The sequence below is a fragment of the Staurois parvus genome, unplaced genomic scaffold, assembly GCF_062004578.1.
Source record: "Staurois parvus isolate SC_StPar_1 unplaced genomic scaffold, SC_StPar_1.0 ptg000520l, whole genome shotgun sequence".
NCBI classification, from domain to species: domain Eukaryota; kingdom Metazoa; phylum Chordata; class Amphibia; order Anura; family Ranidae; genus Staurois; species Staurois parvus.
Window position 1 is genome coordinate 2,237,532 of NW_028318316.1, and position 21,705 is coordinate 2,259,236.

Below are 21,705 nucleotides of genomic sequence, written 5' to 3' on the forward strand. Positions count from 1 at the left end.
TAGAAGATTATTTAGAATTTGTGGGGCGATCTACTACTGCTTTAAAGTGGTTGTAAAGGCTTTTTACCTTCATGCATTCTTATTTTTTTTAAAAAAAAAAAAAACCTAAGCAGAATTTTGAAATACCTAATGGAGCAAAGTTGTGAATGCCTTCTGCATTATCTGGCTCTGATACAAGCACTCTTGTTTTCAAACTGCTCTCAGAGGTTTTGCTGGGACCAGAGTCAAGGAACTTCATGATTGTAGAGACCATACTTCGGGCTGTGTTTACAATTGCTCTGGTACTTGTGACCATGTTGTTACAGATAAGCTGAACCCCACCTGAAATAAAAACACAAAAAAACAAAAACACCACAGTAAAACTTTAAAGGGCCACAAACAAACAAATAATTGTACACGACCAAAGCTTCTACAAAATATTACACTTTTGAAATGTATGTAACTGTACTATTTCATGGCAGCTCCCATTTTGGCTAAAGGAAGCAATTATTTTTCTAGATATCCGAATACGATATCGGACATATACACTCCCCGGCAGCTTTATTATGTACACTTGTTCAATTGCTTGGTAACACGAATTGCTAATCTGCCAATCACATGGCAGTAACGCAATGCATTTAGGCATCTAGAAGTGGTGACGATGACTTTCTGAAGTTCAAACAGAGTATCAGAATGGGGCAGAAAGAGGATTTAAGTGACTTTGAAAGTGCCATGGTTGCTGGTGCCAGACGGGCTCGCCTGAGTATTTCAAAAACTGCTAATCTACTGGGATTTTCACGCACAACCATCTCTAGGGTTTACAGAGAATGGTCTGAAAAAATATCCAGTCAACAACAGTTGTGTGGACAAAAATGCATTGTTGATGTCTGAGGTCAGAAGAGAATGGGCAGACTGGTTTGAGATGATAGAAAGGCAAAAGTAATTCACATAACCACTTGTTACAATCAAGGTATGAAGAATACCATCTCTGAACGCACAACACGTCAAACCTTGAAGCAGACAGGCTACTGCAGCAGAAGACCATACCATGTGTCACTCCTGCCAGCAAAGAACAGGAAAAGGAGGCTAGAATTCGGACAGGCTCATCAAAACTGGACAATAGAAGACTGGGTTGCCTTGGTCTGAGGAGTCTCAATTTCCCTAGAGATAGTTGTGCGTGAAAATCCCAGTAGATCAGCAGTTTTTAGACAGAAAAATCTTGTGAGCTGCTATATTGAGTGCAAATGCCATAATAATAATATAAACAATATATGTATGTATGTATAAAAATTGTGAATCGCTCACCACACATGTACCCATACAAATGTGTTAATTATAACAAATAGCAATCTAGTGCTGCTCTCCACTAACAATAAATAAAACAACTTAAATCATCTATCAAATAAGTGTCCATGCAGAATCCGTGGTTGTTTTTATCCATTACTATGTAAAAATGGATAATACACCTCGTGTGATATATTCAAGCCAATATGTCTGCACCTCCACGTGTGCGCTTTTTGCAAAATATCTCCTCAAGAGTGCCGCTATCTGTCTTGTTTAGCATTCCATCATTCGCAGCCAGAGCTTACAGTGAAGCACGCAGACACAGCCCCACAGTAAATCACACCAAGCACACAATTAACCCTTTGGTCACCCCAGATGTAAACCCCTTCCTGCCCAGTGCCATTAGTACAGTGTCAGTGCTTTTCATTAGCACTGATAACTGTATTGGTGTTACTGGGGATGTCAGTGACACCAAGTCAGTTCCCCCCAGTGTCAGAATACCCGCCGATAGTCCCACCGCCATTACTAGTAAAAATTAATAAGAAAGAAAAAAAATCTCAGTATATATACTGCCATTTGTAAACACTATAACTTTCATGTAAACCAATTAATTTACATGTATTGGGATTTTTTATTTAGCAAAGACATGTAGCAGAATACATTTTGGCCTTAATTTATGACGAAATTTTATTTTTTAAATTTTCTTACTGGACACGCTTAATAGCAAAAAGTCAAAAGTATTGTTTTTTTTCCCAAAATCGTCAGTCTTTTTTTTTTTTTCTTTTCATAGCGCAAAAAAATAAAAAACCACACAGGCAATCAAATACCACTAAAAGAAAGCTCAATTTGTGACGCAACAAAATTACCTAAATTCTCTGGAGGGCTAGTGGTTAATAGATCATTTGATAGATGATTTAAGTGATTTATTTATTGTTAGTGGAGCACAGCACTAGATTACTATTTAATTAGATCAGTAGTTTTTGAAATACCCTGACCAGTCTCCATCTGGCACCGACAACCATGCCATGTTCAAAGTCACTTAAATCTCCTTTTCCTCCCATGCCGATGCTCAGTTTGAACTTCAGCAAGTCGTCTCCACCATGTCTAGCCTAAATGCATTAAGTTGCTGCCAAATGATTGGCTGATTAGCAATTTGTGTAACCAAGCAACTGAACAGGTGTACAGAATAAAGTGGACTGTGTATAATGGATGCTACACACTTATGTCATTATCTCAGTTTAGTGATATAATATAGGGGTCCCCAACCCCCAAGCTGTAGACCAATACCGGTCTGTGGCCTGCTTGTAACCAGGCTGCAGCAATGCACTGCAGAAGATAAGCGGCTGGTGAGCAAAGTGGCTTGATGTTTATTTACATCCATTCGCTGACACAGAGGGCAGGATGGATGATAGCAGGTGGCGGGAGAACTGATTGTGAACAATACTTGACTGAGCACAGCACAGCCACTCTTTCTCTGGTACCAGTTGCCCCAGTGCCTGGCATCAATTGCCACCCCCGCCTCGGTGTCCCACCCAACAGCTTCCATCCCTGGTAGCTGTGGAACATCAGCTGAAGAGGATAAAGGATTCCCATTCAGCAAGAATGGGACACTGCCATGGTCCCCTACTCAGGTATTGTGTGTTCACAGATCATCTCCAATGTCAGCCAACACTGATGTCCAAACTGTAATCAGCAAAATACTTGGGAGTCCAACATTCTGGTAGGACAGGAGTGTTCTGATATAACTGGCTGCTTGCTTTTCAGAAATAGAGTGTGGAATCATTCTGATCCTGAAACCAACAGATTCACTCCCCCCCCCACAACCGCCCGCCTGCCCAGGTCCGTGGAAAAATGGTCTTTCATCAAACCAGTCCCTGGTGCCAAAAAGCCTGGGGACTGCTGATATAATAGAACAAATTTAAATGGCACACCACCTACACAAGGCCTATAGAGCCTGTGGTATACAAAGAAAAACAGATGCCCAGATAAGATAGGCTAAATTTCTTCTATCATTCAACATATAGTAAATTAAACAGACCGCTTTTATTTTATCAGTCTTTGAAGATGAGCATCTATGTTTATCTACACAAAGCAATGTATAACTGAACATTTTCTACTGTGTTCTGCAGTAGTATACATACAACTTCTCGCTCCTGCATTCAGTTGCCATCCTCAAAGTAAGTACATATATTTTTTTAAAAATTAATTGGTTTGCAGGCACAGAGTATGTGCAATGTACTTCACGTGCCATTGCTTTACTAAAGGATAACCTAGATCAGAATGTTTCCATCACAGTTCATGTTTATATAAATAGTATACAAAGATACTTATAGCAAACAATACTGCTTAATGGTCTACAGAAAAATAATATCCTGAAATTTAGCTTTGAACGAAGATGGAGATTACGCAGTTATGAGTTGAGAAGCTAGACTGTTCAAAACATTTCTTTCTGCCATCACTTACCCATTTCATGGAAGGCTTTCAAAGCCTCACTTGTGTCTAAAACTCTTAAAATGAACCACAGCAGAGGTTCCGACAGCTGACAGGTTGAAAGAGACCCCTGGGACAAACAAATCAAAAAAACACTTGAGATTAATTTTTAATTGATGAAATGCAAAAAGAAAAAACTTACAAAGCACAAATTCCTTAAAGCAAAATCACAAAATAAAAACAAAAAAAACAAAAAAGGAAAAATGCTATCAGTATTTAAAACCCTGTTATCTGTAAAAGAAGAGAATACTCACCTTTTGTATTTCCCATGCTGCCAATTGCAGCTCTGATCAAAAGTATCCGTCCTCTGAAGGTATCATCTGAAACAAACACTTTCAAGAGTGTAGATTACTTTGTCTTCCCTGCTGACCTCATCACTGCTGCTAAGTCATGTAGGTGCTTGAAAGTAAGAGGGAGGAACCACTGAGCTCTATTTATGGTTGGCAAAAGTGTCGCTTTAAAGGTTAATTATATGCTATGCTTTCAGTTTTGGATAGAGTGTACAGTTGTTATTGCTGAAGTGTGTGTATATATATATATATATATATATATATATATATATATATACACACACACACACAGTCAGGTCCATAAATATTGGGACATCGACACAATTCTAACATTTTTGGCTCTGTACACCACCACAATGGATTTGAAATGAAACAATCAAGATGTGCTATAACTGCAGACTGTCAGCTTTAATTTGAGGGTATTTACATTCAAATCAGGTGAACGGTGTAGGAATTACAACAGTTTGCATATGTGCCTCCCACTTATTAAGGGACCAAAAGTAATGGGACAATTGGCTTCTCAGCCGTTCCATGGCCAGGTTTGTGTTATTTCCTCATTATCCCAATTACAATGAGCAGATAAAAGGTCCAGAGTTCATTTCAAGTGTGCTATTTGCATTTGGAATCTGTTGCTGTCAACTCTCAAGATGAGATCCAAAGAGCTGTCACTATCAGTGAAGCAAGCCATCATTAGGCTGAAAAAACAAAACAAACCCATCAGAGAGATAGCAAAAACATTAGGCGTGGCCAAAACAACTGTTTGGAACATTCTTAAAAAGAAGGAACGCACCGGTGAGCTCAGCAACACCAAAAGACCCGGAAGACCACAGAAAACAACTGTGGTGGAAGACCGAAGAATTCTTTCCCTGGTGAAGAAAACACCCTTCACAACAGTTGGCCAGATCAAGAACACTCTCCAGGAGGTAGGTGTATGTGTGTCAAAGTCAATAATCAAGAGAAGACTTCACCAGAGTGAATACAGAAGGTTCACCACAAGATGTAAACCATTGGTGAGCCTCAAAAACAGGAAGGCCAGATTAGAGTTTGCCAAACGACATCTAAAAAAGCCTTCAAAGTTCTGGAACAACATCCTATGGACAGATGAGACCAAGATCAACTTGTACCAGAGTGATGGGAAGAGAAGAGTATGGAGAAGCAAAGGAACTGCTCATAATCCTAAGCATACCACCTCATCAGTGAAGCATGGTGGTGGTAGTGTCATGGCGTGGGCATGTATGGCTGCCAATGGAACTGGTTCTCTTGTATTTATTGATGATGTGACTGCTGACAAAAGCAGCAGGATGAATTCTGAAGTGTTTCGGGCAATATTATCTGCTCATATTCAGCCAAATGCTTCAGAACTCATTGGACGCCGCTTCACAGTGCAGATGGACAATGACCCAAAGCATACTGCAAAAGCAACCAAAGAGTTTTTTAAGGGAAAGAAGTGGAATGTTATGCAATGGCCAAGTCAATCACCTGACCTGAATCCGATTGAGCATGCATTTCACTTGCTGAAGACAAAACTGAAGGGAAAATGCCCCAAGAACAAGCAGGAACTGAAGACAGTTGCAGTAGAGGCCTGGCAGAGCATCACCAGGGATGAAACCCAGCATCTGGTGATGTCTATGCGTTCCAGACTTCAGGCTGTAATTGACTGCAAAGGATTTGCAACCAAGTATTAAAAAGTGAAAGTTTGATTTATGATTATTATTCTGTCCCATTACTTTTGGTTCCTTAATAAGTGGGAGGCACATATGCAAACTGTTGTAATTCCTACACCGTTCACCTGATTTGGATGTAAATACCCTCAAATTAAAGCTGACAGTCTGCAGTTAAAGCTCATCTTGTTCATTTCATTTCAAATCCATTGTGGTGGTGTATAGAGCCAAAAATGTTAGAATTGTGTCGATGTCCCAATATTTATGGACCTGATTGTGTGTATATATATATATATATATATATATATATATATATATACACACACACACACACACACACACACATATATACACACACACATATATACACGCATACACATATATACACACACACACAATGCATACTATATCCGAATTGTTGGGTTTTTTTTTTACTTGTAAAATCCATTTCTTTGAGTACAGTACAGGCCAAAGGCAGATTCAGAGACAACTGGGTTATCCTGGTTGGGTAGGTCACTGAACAGTGGGTAAAAAAAAAAAAACAACAATTGAGGATCCCCATATAATGCCTCCTGCTCTCAGCAAGCAGTATGAAGACCGCAGAGGGTAGGGTGGCCAGCGATTTGTACTGTACTCCCAAGAACAGTTTTTTCAAGCAAGTTAATAATTCTATTTTTGTTCATACTGCATAAGAACAGAGATAGGTTCAGAGACGACTGCATCACCTGAGGCCAAAACATCCACTCAGTAAAACTTTGTAAACTGAAGGCTGGGCTGCAGTCTTACAAATCTGCAATGCAGATGCTTGATGACCATGGTGCACTGACAGATCCGGTAGAATGACCATTCATCAGAAAGGGAGCAACTGTATCTTTGGATGAACAGGCTCAAACCACAACCTAAAAGATCCACCTAGCAACTGTAGAATGAGATACAGGGAGTCACCTGCAACAGCCTTCCATAAGCCCAAAGAGGCATTCTGATTTTCTTAGGGAAGCCATAACCATGAGGTAGACTAACAGCTCAAACCACATCAAGAGAATGTGGTGCCAATCAGGCCTGTGTCCTAATTGAGGTAAAAGGAAGGCACCATCTTAGTCAAAATGGAGACCCTAGGTGGAAGGATAACCTTATTTTTGTAATCAACCCAGAAAGGTTCCCTATAAGACATGGCAGCAACTGCTAACACACTCCTCTATCGCAAATGGGCTCAAAGGGAGGAGTGTGCAGCACCGAAAGATCCAGAGTGGAGTCCCAATGTGCCACTGCAGATTGTCTGGGAGGAACAATATGAGCTACCACTTGTACAAAAACCTTCACCAGGTAGTGGGATGAGGGCTGCTGAAAAATCACAAAAGCAAATATTTGGGTCTTGACCGTACTCAGAGCCAACTGCTGATCCAGCCCTGATTAAAGAAAAGCCAGGACACCTCACAGAGTACTGGCAAAGAAATTATCTGCTGTTCACAACGAGCAAAATAAGTCTTCCAGATGCAGTGAAAAATTCTGAGAAGTTGATTTTCTGGCACTCAAAAGCATAGGGATATCAACACTATCACCTCGCTCAGGATTTGAGCTTTAATCGCCAGGCTTTAAAAGCCAGCAAAAACGAAGCAGAATGGAACAATAGACCCTAAAACAGTAGATCTAGGTGGTCTAGTAATGGCCATGGAACATCCATCAGAACCCAGAGGACGCCTGTGTACCACGTTCTTCTTGGCCACTTTGGGGGTCTGAGTATTACAATCGCCTGATCCAGTGGAGCAGGTGAGGGAGGATCTTTAAAGCGATTGTAAAGGTTAATTTTTTTTAAATAATAAACATGTTAAAGTTAACTGCTATGTGCAATGGTTTTGCACAGAACAGCCCTAAACTTCCCCTTCTGGGGTACCCTGTTGGCTCTCTAAGCTCCTCCTCCCTTCCGTCTGCCCCCATAGCAAACCACTTACAATGGAGACACTCGTGCAGGCTTGATGTCTAGGCGGGTTGTTTGAGTCTATTGACACATACAGCACAACTCAGCCCTGTCTCCTCCTCAAAGGATTTGACTCATTGCAGCAGACGCCATTGGCTCCCTCTACTGCCTCTGAGTCCAGTGATGAGAGAGAATGCAGCACTGCTGCTCTCTGGCACAGCACTGGATCAAAATAAGGCTCAGGTAAATATTTAGGGGTGGGGGGAGCTGATCATGGCAGAGAATGCATTAAGGTAAAAAGCCTTCAGCCCTAGCAACCACTTTAAAGGCAACATACACAGAGCATCCACTGAGAGGACCCCTGCAATTGAGACATTAACCTTTCCACCTTGTGGATGAATCATGAAACTAGGAAATCCATGTCCAGCATTCCACCATCTGGCAAAGATCCTGAAACACCCCGGATGAAGGGACCACTGTCCCGAGCCAAGCAGCTGGTGGCTGAGAGCCAATTGCCAATTTTTTATAGCTGAAAAGCATATGGCTGAGAAGATTTTAACGTGAAATTCTGCCTTGGCAACTGATGCAAACAGTAGCAGAGACTGGATGAACCCACTTTGGCAGTTCACGAACACAACTTGTCCACTTGTGAAGGGCGAGGTCCCAAAAACACTGATGTCAGGATTCGAAGTAACGATTCCTTCACTGATCAAGTACACTGTACCATAACTGTACCAAGCAAACTTCCCCAGTCCAACAGGATGGTATCCACCATAAGCACTGTTCAAATCAATAGGAGAAAGGACTCTAGACTCCAGTTTCGGACTGAATATCCAACATGTTAGAGTGTATCTGGCCTCTGCCAATGGGCTCATGGGCTAAACTAAAGAAGTCTGCTTATCTCATGCACCCTGGACTTAGTCTGGGCAAACAGCACTGGCTTGATTGAGGCCACCATTAGACCCAGAGCCCTCATGCAAAACATAACTGATGGTTGATGATGGAACAGGTGTTTCCATGCCAGAGATCTCAGCAACAAGATTTTTGCCGCAGGAAAAAAAACACTCGAGCCAGAGCTGTATCCAGGACAAGGCCTAGGTATTCCAAGTGGTGAGTCACAATTGATGGAAATTTTTGGAAACTAAGGAACCATAAATGGGAAGATAGGACAAATAGGCATCTTTATTGTTTAAAGAAGCCATGAAATTTGCTTGTTGATGGAAGGTGATGACCAACCAGGCAGATTCCATAAACATCTGGATTCTTACTTATCTGTAGAGGAACTCGAGGTCCAAAATGGGATGTATGTCGTCATCAGGTTTCAGGACCATGAACATGTTGGAGTAAGAGCCCTAAAATCTCTCCCCCCATCAAAATGGGCAAAACACCCAAGAAAAGAAGCTATTGAATGGCAACCTGAGGAACCTGCACTTGCTGCAGAGGTGGCCAGGTTGGAAGTCATGAAGAGGAGGGGAGGACAAACTCCACTTTTTAGCCATGGGCGACAACAGACTGAACCCAAACAGCCATGAAGAACAACAGATGTCCTCCCACTTGATGAAGTAGTGGCAACCCATCATTGTGCAGAAGGCTTAAAACTGAGTTTAGCTGGCTTGGGTGTCCAAGGCTTGCTTTGAAATTGTATTCGGGGCATGGGCTTAGAAGAAGAGGCCTGTGAGGGATGAAAGGAAGCCTTCCTTGGGGGAGAGCTTGGGGGACTTACTCTGAGCAGGGTTCTCTTACACCTCTGTGATTTTCCAGAAAAAGGTGAGTTACTCACTAAAGAAACTTCCTCCAAAAAAGTGAATCCTCTCTAGCCACATCTGCAGAGCACCAATGCAGAGCTCAGAGCCCAAAAAGAACATACCAGGTTTTTCTTTGCTACTACCATGGCTTTTACTCATAAAGTGAGTGTTCATAGAGTGAGTTGCAGCTGAGGAAGTTCCACAGCTCAGGAGCTGGGGGATCCATGTGGCAAAAAAACTACACTAAAGCCTGAAAGTCTCCACTGGAAGAGTCCAGCACTGACCCTTGGGTCCCATTCCAGGTAAGCCCTAAAGTTCTGCGATCCTTGGTCCAGCAGGGCCTGGGTACCACCTCCAAAGCATCCCTGAAGACTAACCAACTGTGATAGCTGATGTGAAAAGACAAGCTCAAGCAGTTTAGTTTGAAGTTCAAGGTCTTGACTGAACAGAGTGAAATCTGTATCACAAAAAGAAAAAAGATGGATCTGAACTATGGACAACCTCTGTCATAAAGGTTTAAATGTAGAGGTAGATAGAAAGATAGAAATTGCTTCATTAGTGACAGTTAGGGGTTACAGTGGTACTGGTGATGACAGAAAGGCAGATCTGGAAAAAACAAACAAAAAAAAAAACCACACACAACCTGTGGTGGCTCCGCCCACCCAGCTGCATCATTCATTCACAGAATTCTGTAAATGGAAAATTACAAATACCGACACAGTCTTTGTGGCTATCAACTTGTAGGTCTCAATTTACTACCAGGGCACTGTTGAGTGCTGTGGTAGTTCCTTGTCTCTTCCGGTCAGTGTGTATCTGCCTGCCAATACAAGGTACAAGCACATAAACCGATAAGTCTGCAGGAGTCCTGCATGGCACCAGTGATCAGCAGGTTTCTTTGTAGGCTCCAAGTGAAAAATAAATGGCACATTTTTTACCTGCAAAAAAGTACCTTTATTATTTTTTACTTTTAAAAGGTGAACTTATCCTTTAAAGATATATAAATAACTTTGCTTCTATAGTCTGGGCACAGATGCACTTTAAAGTATTTTTAAAGCCAAAACATTTGTGTTTAGTTTTGGCTACAGAAGGAAATGGTTAGAAAAAACAGCTTTTCTTGTGAGGAGATTTCCCATCACTACTGCTTCTGAAGACAAAAAAGTAAAAGAAAATCTCTTAGACACGAACAGTAAATATTTCCAATTACGTTCCATCCCAGTAAGTCACCAAGACAAGATCCCTCACCATTCTGTTGAAAACTAAGAAAGAAAATATTTTTACTTTATATACACTTCAAATTAACATACTGTCAAAGGCAACCAGATAGTACAGGCAAGTTCTTTAAAACCATTGCAACAGTAGCAAAGCTTGGCCAAGAACACTGGTAAAAACCATGTCTAGCTCTCACCTCCAGTTAGCAGAAGAGTCAAAAGCACACAACATGCTGCAGAGCCTTACTAGTTCCTAGTGTGGCCCCTTCCACTTGCAGACTCATTCTGCTGTGCAAAGGGAATACAGGCTGACCAGATAAACGTGGGTACAATACAAAACTGTGTTAACAGATCTTTTTATACCCATCTGGAATTTCCCTTTATATAAACTAAGATTTACAAAGTGGTAAAAAGCCAAAAATCAAAATTAAACTCCTATAAAAGCAGAAAGAATAAATCTTGTATAAAAGACAAATGTGCTTTTAATCGATTAAGGAAAAAAATGTCAATTTACCTGTCTTCCCATATATCCACATGCCATATAAGTTAAAATTGGCTGTAGCATCACTTGAACTGTACTAGCCTTCTTGCTAAGAGTTGTTAAAATGGTGAAGAGCCCATCACCAACAGAAATGGCATCTAGCCCTCCATGGAAGTTTTCATGCTTGGTTAAATGTAAACCACTTGCACCTAAAAAAAAAAACAAAACACAAACATCTGATGACACCAGTATGAAGAGATGCTTACAGTGAAAGCCAACATCTATTTTTTTTTTGTGTTTTAATAGAGTGGGGGAAGGTCAGAACTCTCAACAACATTTGAGGACATTTTCCCCTACTGATTATTCCAGTAATGCATTCCACCAGGACATGAGCAAAAAAAAATCATCCAAATGTTGACAAGTATAGCAACTTAAAACAGCTGTAGGTTCTAAACCAGGGGTCCTCAACTTTTAAACAGGGGGCCAGTTCACTGTCCCTCAGACCATTGGAGGGCCGGACTATAGTTTAAAAAAAAAAAAAAAAAAAAAAAAAAAAAAACTATGAACAAATGCGGACACAGTACAGGAGATGACCAGAGACTGCGGACATACAACGGCGGCGGGAATACTGGGCCGACCGCTCCATAAGACGCACAGACATTTCCCCCCAAGTGTGTCTTATGGAGCAAAATAGTGCCCCATCGTCGGCGTCAGCGGGGGAAGGAATAGTGCCCCATCGTCGGCGTCAGCGGGGGAAGGAATAGTGCCCCATCGTCGGCGTCAGCGGGGGAAGGAATAGTGCCCCATCGTCGGCGTCAGCGGGGGAAGGAATAGTGCCCCATCGTCGGCGTCAGCGGGGGAAGGAATAGTGCCCCATCGTCGGCGTCAGCGGGGGAAGGAATAGTGCCCCATCGTCGGCGTCAGCGGGGGAAGGAATAGTGCCCCATCGTCGGCGTCAGCGGGGGAAGGAATAGTGCCCCATCGTCGGCGTCAGCGGGGGAAGGAATAGTGCCCCATCGTCGGCGTCAGCGGGGGAAGGAATAGTGCCCCATCGTCGGCGTCAGCGGGGGAAGGAATAGTGCCCCATCGTCGGCGTCAGCGGGGGAAGGAATAGTGCCCCATCGTCGGCGTCAGCGGGGGAAGGAATAGTGCCCCATCGTCGGCGTCAGCGGGGGAAGGAACAGTGCCCCATCGTCGGCGTCAGCGGGGGAAGGAACAGTGCCCCATCGTCGGCGTCAGCGGGGGAAGGAACAGTGCCCCATCGTCGGCGTCAGCGGGGGAAGGAACAGTGCCCCATCGTCGGCGTCAGCGGGGGAAGGAACAGTGCCCCATCGTCGGCGTCAGCGGGGGAAGGAACAGTGCCCCATCGTCGGCGTCAGCGGGGGAAGGAACAGTGCCCCATCGTCGGCGTCAGCGGGGGAAGGAACAGTGCCCCATCGTCGGCGTCAGCGGGGGAAGGAACAGTGCCCCATCGTCGGCGTCAGCGGGGGAAGGAACAGTGCCCCATCGTCGGCGTCAGCGGGGGAAGGAACAGTGCCCCATCGTCGGCGTCAGCGGGGGAAGGAACAGTGCCCCATCGTCGGCGTCAGCGGGGGAAGGAACAGTGCCCCATCGTCGGCGTCAGCGGGGGAAGGAACAGTGCCCCATCGTCGGCGTCAGCGGGGGAAGGAACAGTGCCCCATCGTCGGCGTCAGCGGGGGAAGGAACAGTGCCCCATCGTCGGCGTCAGCGGGGGAAGGAACAGTGCCCCATCGTCGGCGTCAGCGGGGGAAGGAACAGTGCCCCATCGTCGGCGTCAGCGGGGGAAGGAACAGTGCCCCATCGTCGGCGTCAGCGGGGGAAGGAACAGTGCCCCATCGTCGGCGTCAGCGGGGGAAGGAACAGTGCCCCATCGTCGGCGTCAGCGGGGGAAGGAACAGTGCCCCATCGTCGGCGTCAGCGGGGGAAGGAACAGTGCCCCATCGTCGGCGTCAGCGGGGGAAGGAACAGTGCCCCATCGTCGGCGTCAGCGGGGGAAGGAATAGTGCCCCATCGTCGGCGTCAGCGGGGGAAGGAATAGTGCCCCATCGTCGGCGTCAGCGGGGGAAGGAATAGTGCCCCATCGTCGGCGTCAGCGGGGGAAGGAATAGTGCCCCATCGTCGGCGTCAGCGGGGGAAGGAATAGTGCCCCATCGTCGGCGTCAGCGGGGGAAGGAATAGTGCCCCATCGTCGGCGTCAGCGGGGGAAGGAATAGTGCCCCATCGTCGGCGTCAGCGGGGGAAGGAATAGTGCCCCATCGTCGGCGTCAGCGGGGGAAGGAATAGTGCCCCATCGTCGGCGTCAGCGGGGGAAGGAATAGTGCCCCATCGTCGGCGTCAGCGGGGGAAGGAATAGTGCCCCATCGTCGGCGTCAGCGGGGGAAGGAATAGTGCCCCATCGTCGGCGTCAGCGGGGGAAGGAATAGTGCCCCATCGTCGGCGTCAGCGGGGGAAGGAATAGTGCCCCATCGTCGGCGTCAGCGGGGGAAGGAATAGTGCCCCATCGTCGGCGTCAGCGGGGGAAGGAATAGTGCCCCATCGTCGGCGTCAGCGGGGGAAGGAATAGTGCCCCATCGTCGGCGTCAGCGGGGGAAGGAATAGTGCCCCATCGTCGGCGTCAGCGGGGGAAGGAATAGTGCCCCATCGTCGGCGTCAGCGGGGGAAGGAATAGTGCCCCATCGTCGGCGTCAGCGGGGGAAGGAATAGTGCCCCATCGTCGGCGTCAGCGGGGGAAGGAATAGTGCCCCATCGTCGGCGTCAGCGGGGGAAGGAATAGTGCCCCATCGTCGGCGTCAGCGGGGGAAGGAATAGTGCCCCATCGTCGGCGTCAGCGGGGGAAGGAATAGTGCCCCATCGTCGGCGTCAGCGGGGGAAGGAATAGTGCCCCATCGTCGGCGTCAGCGGGGGAAGGAATAGTGCCCCATCGTCGGCGTCAGCGGGGGAAGGAATAGTGCCCCATCGTCGGCGTCAGCGGGGGAAGGAATAGTGCCCCATCGTCGGCGTCAGCGGGGGAAGGAATAGTGCCCCATCGTCGGCGTCAGCGGGGGAAGGAATAGTGCCCCATCGTCGGCGTCAGCGGGGGAAGGAATAGTGCCCCATCGTCGGCGTCAGCGGGGGAAGGAATAGTGCCCCATCGTCGGCGTCAGCGGGGGAAGGAATAGTGCCCCATCGTCGGCGTCAGCGGGGGAAGGAATAGTGCCCCATCGTCGGCGTCAGCGGGGGAAGGAATAGTGCCCCATCGTCGGCGTCAGCGGGGGAAGGAATAGTGCCCCATCGTCGGCGTCAGCGGGGGAAGGAATAGTGCCCCATCGTCGGCGTCAGCGGGGGAAGGAATAGTGCCCCATCGTCGGCGTCAGCGGGGGAAGGAATAGTGCCCCATCGTCGGCGTCAGCGGGGAAAGGAATAGTGCCCCATCGTCGGCGTCAGCGGGGGAAGGAATAGTGCCCCATCGTCGGCGTCAGCGGGGGAAGGAATAGTGCCCCATCGTCGGCGTCAGCGGGGGAAGGAATAGTGCCCCATCGTCGGCGTCAGCGGGGGAAGGAATAGTGCCCCATCGTCGGCGTCAGCGGGGGAAGGAATAGTGCCCCATCGTCGGCGTCAGCGGGGGAAGGAATAGTGCCCCATCGTCGGCGTCAGCGGGGGAAGGAATAGTGCCCCATCGTCGGCGTCAGCGGGGGAAGGAATAGTGCCCCATCGTCGGCGTCAGCGGGGGAAGGAATAGTGCCCCATGGTCGGCGTCAGCGGGGGAAGGAATAGTGCCCCATGGTCGGCGTCAGCGGGGGAAGGAATAGTGCCCCATGGTCGGCGTCAGCGGGGGAAGGAATAGTGCCCCATCGTCGGCGTCAGCGGGGGAAGGAATAGTGCCCCATCGTCGGCGTCAGCGGGGGAAGGAATAGTGCCCCATCGTCGGCGTCAGCGGGGGAAGGAATAGTGCCCCATCGTCGGCGTCAGCGGGGGAAGGAATAGTGCCCCATCGTCGGCGTCAGCGGGGGAAGGAATAGTGCCCCATCGTCGGCGTCAGCGGGGGAAGGAATAGTGCCCCATCGTCGGCGTCAGCGGGGGAAGGAATAGTGCCCCATCGTCGGCGTCAGCGGGGGAAGGAATAGTGCCCCATCGTCGGCGTCAGCGGGGGAAGGAATAGTGTCCCATCGTCGGCGTCAGCGGGGGAAGGAATAGTGTCCCATCGTCGGCGTCAGCGGGGGAAGGAATAGTGTCCCATCGTCGGCGTCAGCGGGGGAAGGAATAGTGTCCCATCGTCGGCGTCAGCGGGGGAAGGAATAGTGTCCCATCGTCGGCGTCAGCGGGGGAAGGAATAGTGTCCCATCGTCGGCGTCAGCGGGGGAAGGAATAGTGTCCCATCGTCGGCGTCAGCGGGGGAAGGAATAGTGTCCCATCGTCGGCGTCAGCGGGGGAAGGAATAGTGTCCCATCGTCGGCGTCAGCGGGGGAAGGAATAGTGTCCCATCGTCGGCGTCAGCGGGGGAAGGAATAGTGTCCCATCGTCGGCGTCAGCGGGGGAAGGAATAGTGTCCCATCGTCGGCGTCAGCGGGGGAAGGAATAGTGTCCCATCGTCGGCGTCAGCGGGGGAAGGAATAGTGTCCCATCGTCGGTGTCAGCGGGGGAAGGAATAGTGTCCCATCGTCGGTGTCAGCGGGGGAAGGAATAGTGTCCCATCGTCGGTGTCAGCGGGGGAAGGAATAGTGTCCCATCGTCGGTGTCAGCGGGGGAAGGAATAGTGTCCCATCGTTGGTGTCAGCGGGGGAAGGAATAGTGTCCCATCGTTGGTGTCAGCGGGGGAAGGAATAGTGTCCCATCGTTGGTGTCAGCGGGGGAAGGAATAGTGTCCCATCGTTGGTGTCAGCGGGGGAAGGAATAGTGTCCCATCGTTGGTGTCAGCGGGGGAAGGAATAGTGTCCCATCGTTGGTGTCAGCGGGGGAAGGAATAGTGTCCCATCGTTGGTGTCAGCGGGGGAAGGAATAGTGTTCCATCGTTGGTGTCAGCGGGGGAAGGAATAGTGTTCCATCGTTGGTGTCAGCGGGGGAAGGAATAGTGTTCCATCGTTGGTGTCAGCGGGGGAAGGAATAGTGTTCCATCGTTGGTGTCAGCGGGGGAAGGAATAGTGTTCCATCATTGGTGTCAGTGGGAGGAATAATGCCCCATCATTAGTATCAGTGACACCAATGATGGGGCACTATTCCTCCCACTGACACCAATGACACATTACTTGCTGACCCCTGCTCCAGCCTAGGTGCTACTGCAGGCAGCATACCTGGTTGCAGCAGCACCATCCGCACGGCACACTTACCTGTCAACTGTCCTTCACTCCGGCCTCTCTCTCACTCGATGTTCGCGGGGCCGCTCCGCCTCCTCGCAGGTGATTGGCCGCCTGTGTGCCTTTCCTGAGCTACAGTTCTGGTGCCCAATCACCAGTGAGGAGGCGGAGCCGAGCGGCAGGAGTGAGGGAGTGGTCGGAGTGAATGAAGGAGCAGCGCTTCCTTTACTGGATCGTCGTGGGACTGGGACCGGAGCCAGGTAAGGTACAGCAGCCCCCTGCCCGCCACTGTACTTAGTGTCCCTTCCTGTCCCACCCCTGCCGGCGGGCCGGATAAATGGCCTCGGCGGGCCGCATGCGGCCCGCGGGCCGTAGTTTGAGGACCCCTGTTCTAAACCTTCACAGCTCTATTTATATAAAAAGTTTTGGTTGGAGTTGAAATTAACAATATTTTGGCGATAAGACAAGTATAAAAAGACAGGGACTGAGTATATTCTGCTTGGCATCAAAGCTATAGTTTAAGGCAGGTATTGAGAACTGTCCAAGGGAGGGGGAGCCAAATGTGGCTCTCCTGCATAAGTTTTAAGCCATTTTTACAGAATAAATTATTCATAAGCCTCTAAATCAGTGGTCTCCAAACTGCAGCCTGTGGGCGGGATGTGGTCCTTTGTCTCTTTTCCAGCCCTTGGGGAACTATCCTTCCCAAAGACACCAACGAGGTACCTTTCCTTCCACTGACACCAAAAGAGTGGCGTAATTCCTCCCACTGACATTAATGATGAATCACTATTCCTCCCACTGATACCATGGATGGGGCATTCTTCCTTCCACTAACAGCAATAATAGAGCACTATCGTACCCGCTGACTTCAATGATGGGGCACTATTCTTACCACTAACAATAATAGGCCATTATTTGCCCTACTTACCACATGTGCTATGTATTTTTTTTATTCCCACTAACACTGGGGCAATTTCTACACCCACTGGCCAAAGTGCCGCCCGCCCATGAAGTCTGAAGGACAGTAAACTGGCCCTTTGTTTAGAAAGTTTAGAGAACCCTGCTCTAAATGAACAATGCTATAGCACACAAGTAAAACACTTGTAAAGCCTATGCCTTCAAAACATTAAAACATTAGGGAAGATTTGAATACTTTATCATATTCCTAGTTCATAGAAATTACTGTGTCGCAATGAGTATTCTTTTGAAAAGCAAAACGCTGAAACACTGAGGACCTCAATAAGTTACTACAAAAGTGCAAGAAGCAAACAGCTACACATACCAATAATCATGGCCATTGCGCTGCTGTTACACTGGCCAAGGGCTGAGAGGATCTGGCTCATGATTTGCTGGTTGGCTAGCACCAAATCTGCCACATATGTGGTACTGCTTTGTGTAGTAGAAGAGTTACTGCTTGAGTCTTTTCCTCCATAGACTTTTTCCTCATCAGAAACGCTGTCTGTTGTGCTGTTCATGACAGGTGCACGAGCACTGAACTCTTTGTTGCTTGATAGTGGCAGCTGAACTAAGATATTAACCAGTTTTAACAAGTCAAACATCAGCTGATCACGTGTCATTTCTCCACAAACTGCTTTGGCATCACCAGGTCTAATGATATTTGCAAAAAGGCCTCCAAAACAAGCCCTGGCCCCAACAGAGCTGTCAGATCCACTCCGGGACACAACTTTGTCAGAACAGGTGATGTAGTGATGAACAAGAAAGGTAACCGATTCAATGACTGCTGAGATGGTGCTAACAGAGACCACTTCAAAATTCTGTTCCAAAGTGAATTCAAGGAGTTTCACCTGAGCATCCAGTGGTCCTTGTCCACTCTGAAAAGCACCTCTACAAGAGGAAAAAAATAAAAATGATTTGTATATTCTAGAAAAAAGTATAGAAGACCAGAATCCTAAAATAAAATCTAATTTCACTTAGAAATGATGATTACCTTTCTGTTGAAAGTATGTGTATGAGCTTTAACAAAAATTCACTGAACATCTGAGGGCTGGTAGCTGAGAGGTGAACTTGTAATCGTGTCAGGAACTCCTGCATTGCCTGAGTAGCTGTAGGTCCAACCTGCAAGAGAAAAAGTGCTTTATTTACTACTACAGTACAAGCATACATAGGTCTTATGTATTTTTGCATCTCAAGGACAGCATGCTCTCACCATCACATTAAGCAAACCAAAACTACTAAACCCTAACAAACATTTACACAAATTATTTCAAAATGATACAGCAACATAGCCTACGGGTTAATATCACAATTTAATCTAGCCAATTATCAAACCAGGAAAGAAAAAATAGGAGTATCTTTAGTTTTAATTGTTTACATTCTTCAATGCAGTCATTAAGATGTGTAAATGTTTTTAAGTATTTGAAAAAGAACAATATTAGTTTAAAGTTTGGTTTATGGATCACACGATGGGAGTAGCAAGTGCAAGTTACTTTCAACAAGGTGCAGGCAAGTTTACAGCATCAAGAGTTGGGAAGTAGTTGATCACAGGGTCTTAGCAGCAGACAGCCATCAACTAAGTCCCTTCTTAAAGTGTTTGTAAACCTTAAAATACAACATATTCCTGTCTCTGTAAGGCAGGATAGACCTCATAGTGAGCTTGCAAAGTTATGTAGTCCTTTCGACTGTGTAAATACCTGGTTGATCCTGCCTGTTCCCATGGTCCTGTCTGTAAACTGACTACGCTAAACATGACTACTGATCTATGATAGCGTGGTCAGTATACGGCCCTCCTTTATCTGGCTCTCTGCAGTGCCTGCATCTTCCCATCCCTTCCTGTCATTTCTGTAGTCTGTGTAAATATGCTAGGCTCAGCTCTGCTCTCAATCCCTTTCTTCCTGTTTTGAATGACTGAGTGCATTACATACAAAGTGAGTATTATCAGCCCTTCCCACTGGATTCACTGTGCTCAGGAATTAGAGGAAAGAAGATCATGTGACAGCACAGAGCTGCTGGTTTAAAGAGTTATTAAGCAATGTTATTTAGGAAAAAAACACACTGCAATTACTATGGTCCTATAAGGGATAGGATAATAGGAAATTATTGCTAAAACTTTACAACCAAATCACAAAAACCTTATATAAGCTTTACCATAACGTAATTTCAAAAGTGTTATCAATTTCTTAAATAAACCATCTTGTTAAAATTATACCTGGCAATCTGCCATTATTCAGACATTTTCTGCTTTAGGCCCCATGTACATGGGACGTTTCTGAACGATGGAAACTGACTGCTGGAAAACGTAGGTTAAAAAACGTGTTTAGCCGCGTTTGCTTAACGCGTTTATGTGCATTTGCGTTTAGAAGCGATTTTTAAAGAGAAGCACAGGAGAACCTCCCGAATGCCCAGAATGCACTGAAAAGTGGTACATTATTAACTATTTCAGACTGTTTCAGAGAAATACATAGTAGTAGCAGAGACAGTGGTGTGTTGAGATAATTAGGTGTGAGTTGCTCATTAACATTTCTTTTGTTTCCAAGGGTGGAAAGGTGTCTGCTGCAGTGAGTCATTAAGGTCACCTGGCAGGGGGTCTCCATGAGGAATTTGAGGTGTGAATGTGCTTTAACATAGCTTTTGTTTCCAAGGGTGGGAGAGGTCTGAGGTGTGAATTGGTCATTACAATGTGTAACAAGCTTGGTAGGAACATCCTGTGTTAAGTGTTTTGTCCATCTGAGCACCCTGAAAACTCTTTGCATGCATTTTTCATGAAAAAAGGCTCTAGATAGCATTGGGAAATGGAAGAGTGAAAAAAAAAAATTCATACGCAAACACTTATATTTATTTTGCATTTGAAACGCTGATAAAATCAGCGTCTGAATGCAAGTTTGTTGCGTTAAAAAAAAAAAAAAAAACGACTGTAAACTCAACTGCCTATAAACGAAGATGTGTACATGGACACATTAGGGTGAGTTCAGGGGCTCCTGAAAAAAACGCTGAACAGCTCCTAAACGTGAGTTTAGCAGCTGCAGTGTACATGAGCCCTTAGGGTGACAACTGTCTCCCAACTATGCCTTACTGTTGTCAATCTTTCACATCAACCCTCCAAGGAAATATCAGCAGCAAAAAAGTAAGAAAAAAATGAAAATGTATTTATGAAAAAGGCAGTTATAATTAAGAATATAAAAATAAAACAGCATTACGGAAGCTAAAGTACACTATAAGGCTAGGTTCACATTTATGCATGTGCGATTGATGCGTTTTTGTGGTGAGCTTTCCGGCGCGTTGTGTTTTTCCATATGCATTCATGCGTTTTTAATGAATTTTTTGTTCTGGCCAATGGCAAGCTATGTGTTGATGCTGCTAGAAGGAGGCGTCTGTTGTCATGCAGGAAAACACAACAAAAATGCACCAAAATCATATGTACTGTATATGCTTGTTTGACACGATTCCATTGAAGTCTATGGAGCCAGAAACACCATGCAGCATACAAAAAAAAAAAAAAAGTCTCTGCACCTTCTCAAAAAACGCATTGCATCATATGCACTGCATAGATGTGAACATGACCCATAGGTAATGCAGTTAAATGGACTGTAGTGTGTTTATGCAGATCTGCAAACAAACTAAAAACATATAGATATGAACCTAGCCTAAATCTCACCTGGGGACTGTGCTGGTTGGTCCCATGAGGGTTTGTTCCTGAGAGGAATTTCACAAGGACATGAAGGAGATTTGGATCCGATACCAGTAACTGGGCAGTATTTTCCTGAGCTCCAATAGTGCTGCTGGGTCCAGCTAATGCACAGACGAACACATTGATTAATAAACAAACATCTATTTTAAGACCACCGAGTTACTGTAGAAATGCAACAAACTTTTGGAAATCAGGTAATAATAGAGAATATGTTAAAATACTCATTAGAAATTAACTGAGACAAGAAAGGCTGGGTATATAAACAAATATTTAACAGATTAAAATAGTGAATCTTGGGTTAGATACAATAGTACATGACAGGATATGCAAGTGGTTATTAAAATGCATATGCTCCCAGACACTGAACAGAAAGGTAATTGCATACTCTTAAAGTGAAGCTTTAGTCACAGTATATTAAAAAAAAAGCCAATAGCTACAAAAACTGTAGCAACTGACACTCACCTGTCCCTCGATCCCACACAGTGCTCACCGCAGTGGTTTCACCAGGTGTCCTCTCTCCCCAGCATCTTCATTGTGGGCATCCGGCTGTAGCAGCTTGCGCTTCCACAGCCGGGTGCCCCGTGCGCATGCGTCTGCTTTCTGAATGGTCTAGTATTCGTCTGGGACCTGTCATATGTCCGGGGAGGAAGGACAAATTTTGCTTCCGATTGCCTAGGTGATCGCAGTGGAAGTGAGAGCGGGTACCTGTCAAAATC

At 46.2% G+C, this 21,705-nt stretch overlaps 1 protein-coding gene across 6 annotated transcripts in view; it reads right to left on the reverse strand.

Moving 5' to 3' along the window:
- BIRC6 (baculoviral IAP repeat containing 6) overlaps window positions 1-21,705 on the reverse strand; it is a 407,575-nt gene that overhangs the window by 188,122 nt on the left and 197,748 nt on the right. For all 6 annotated transcript variants that reach the window (XM_089690190.1, XM_089690188.1, XM_089690192.1 and 3 more), the window contains exons 44-49: window positions 20,957-21,090; window positions 18,293-18,420; window positions 17,627-18,189; window positions 11,087-11,262; window positions 3,727-3,823; window positions 127-321 (exon numbers count right to left, since the gene is read on the reverse strand). In XM_089690190.1, the coding sequence (XP_089546316.1) occupies window positions 127-321; window positions 3,727-3,823; window positions 11,087-11,262; window positions 17,627-18,189; window positions 18,293-18,420; window positions 20,957-21,090 (1,293 nt within the window). The remainder of the gene's footprint in view (window positions 1-126; window positions 322-3,726; window positions 3,824-11,086; window positions 11,263-17,626; window positions 18,190-18,292; window positions 18,421-20,956; window positions 21,091-21,705) is intronic.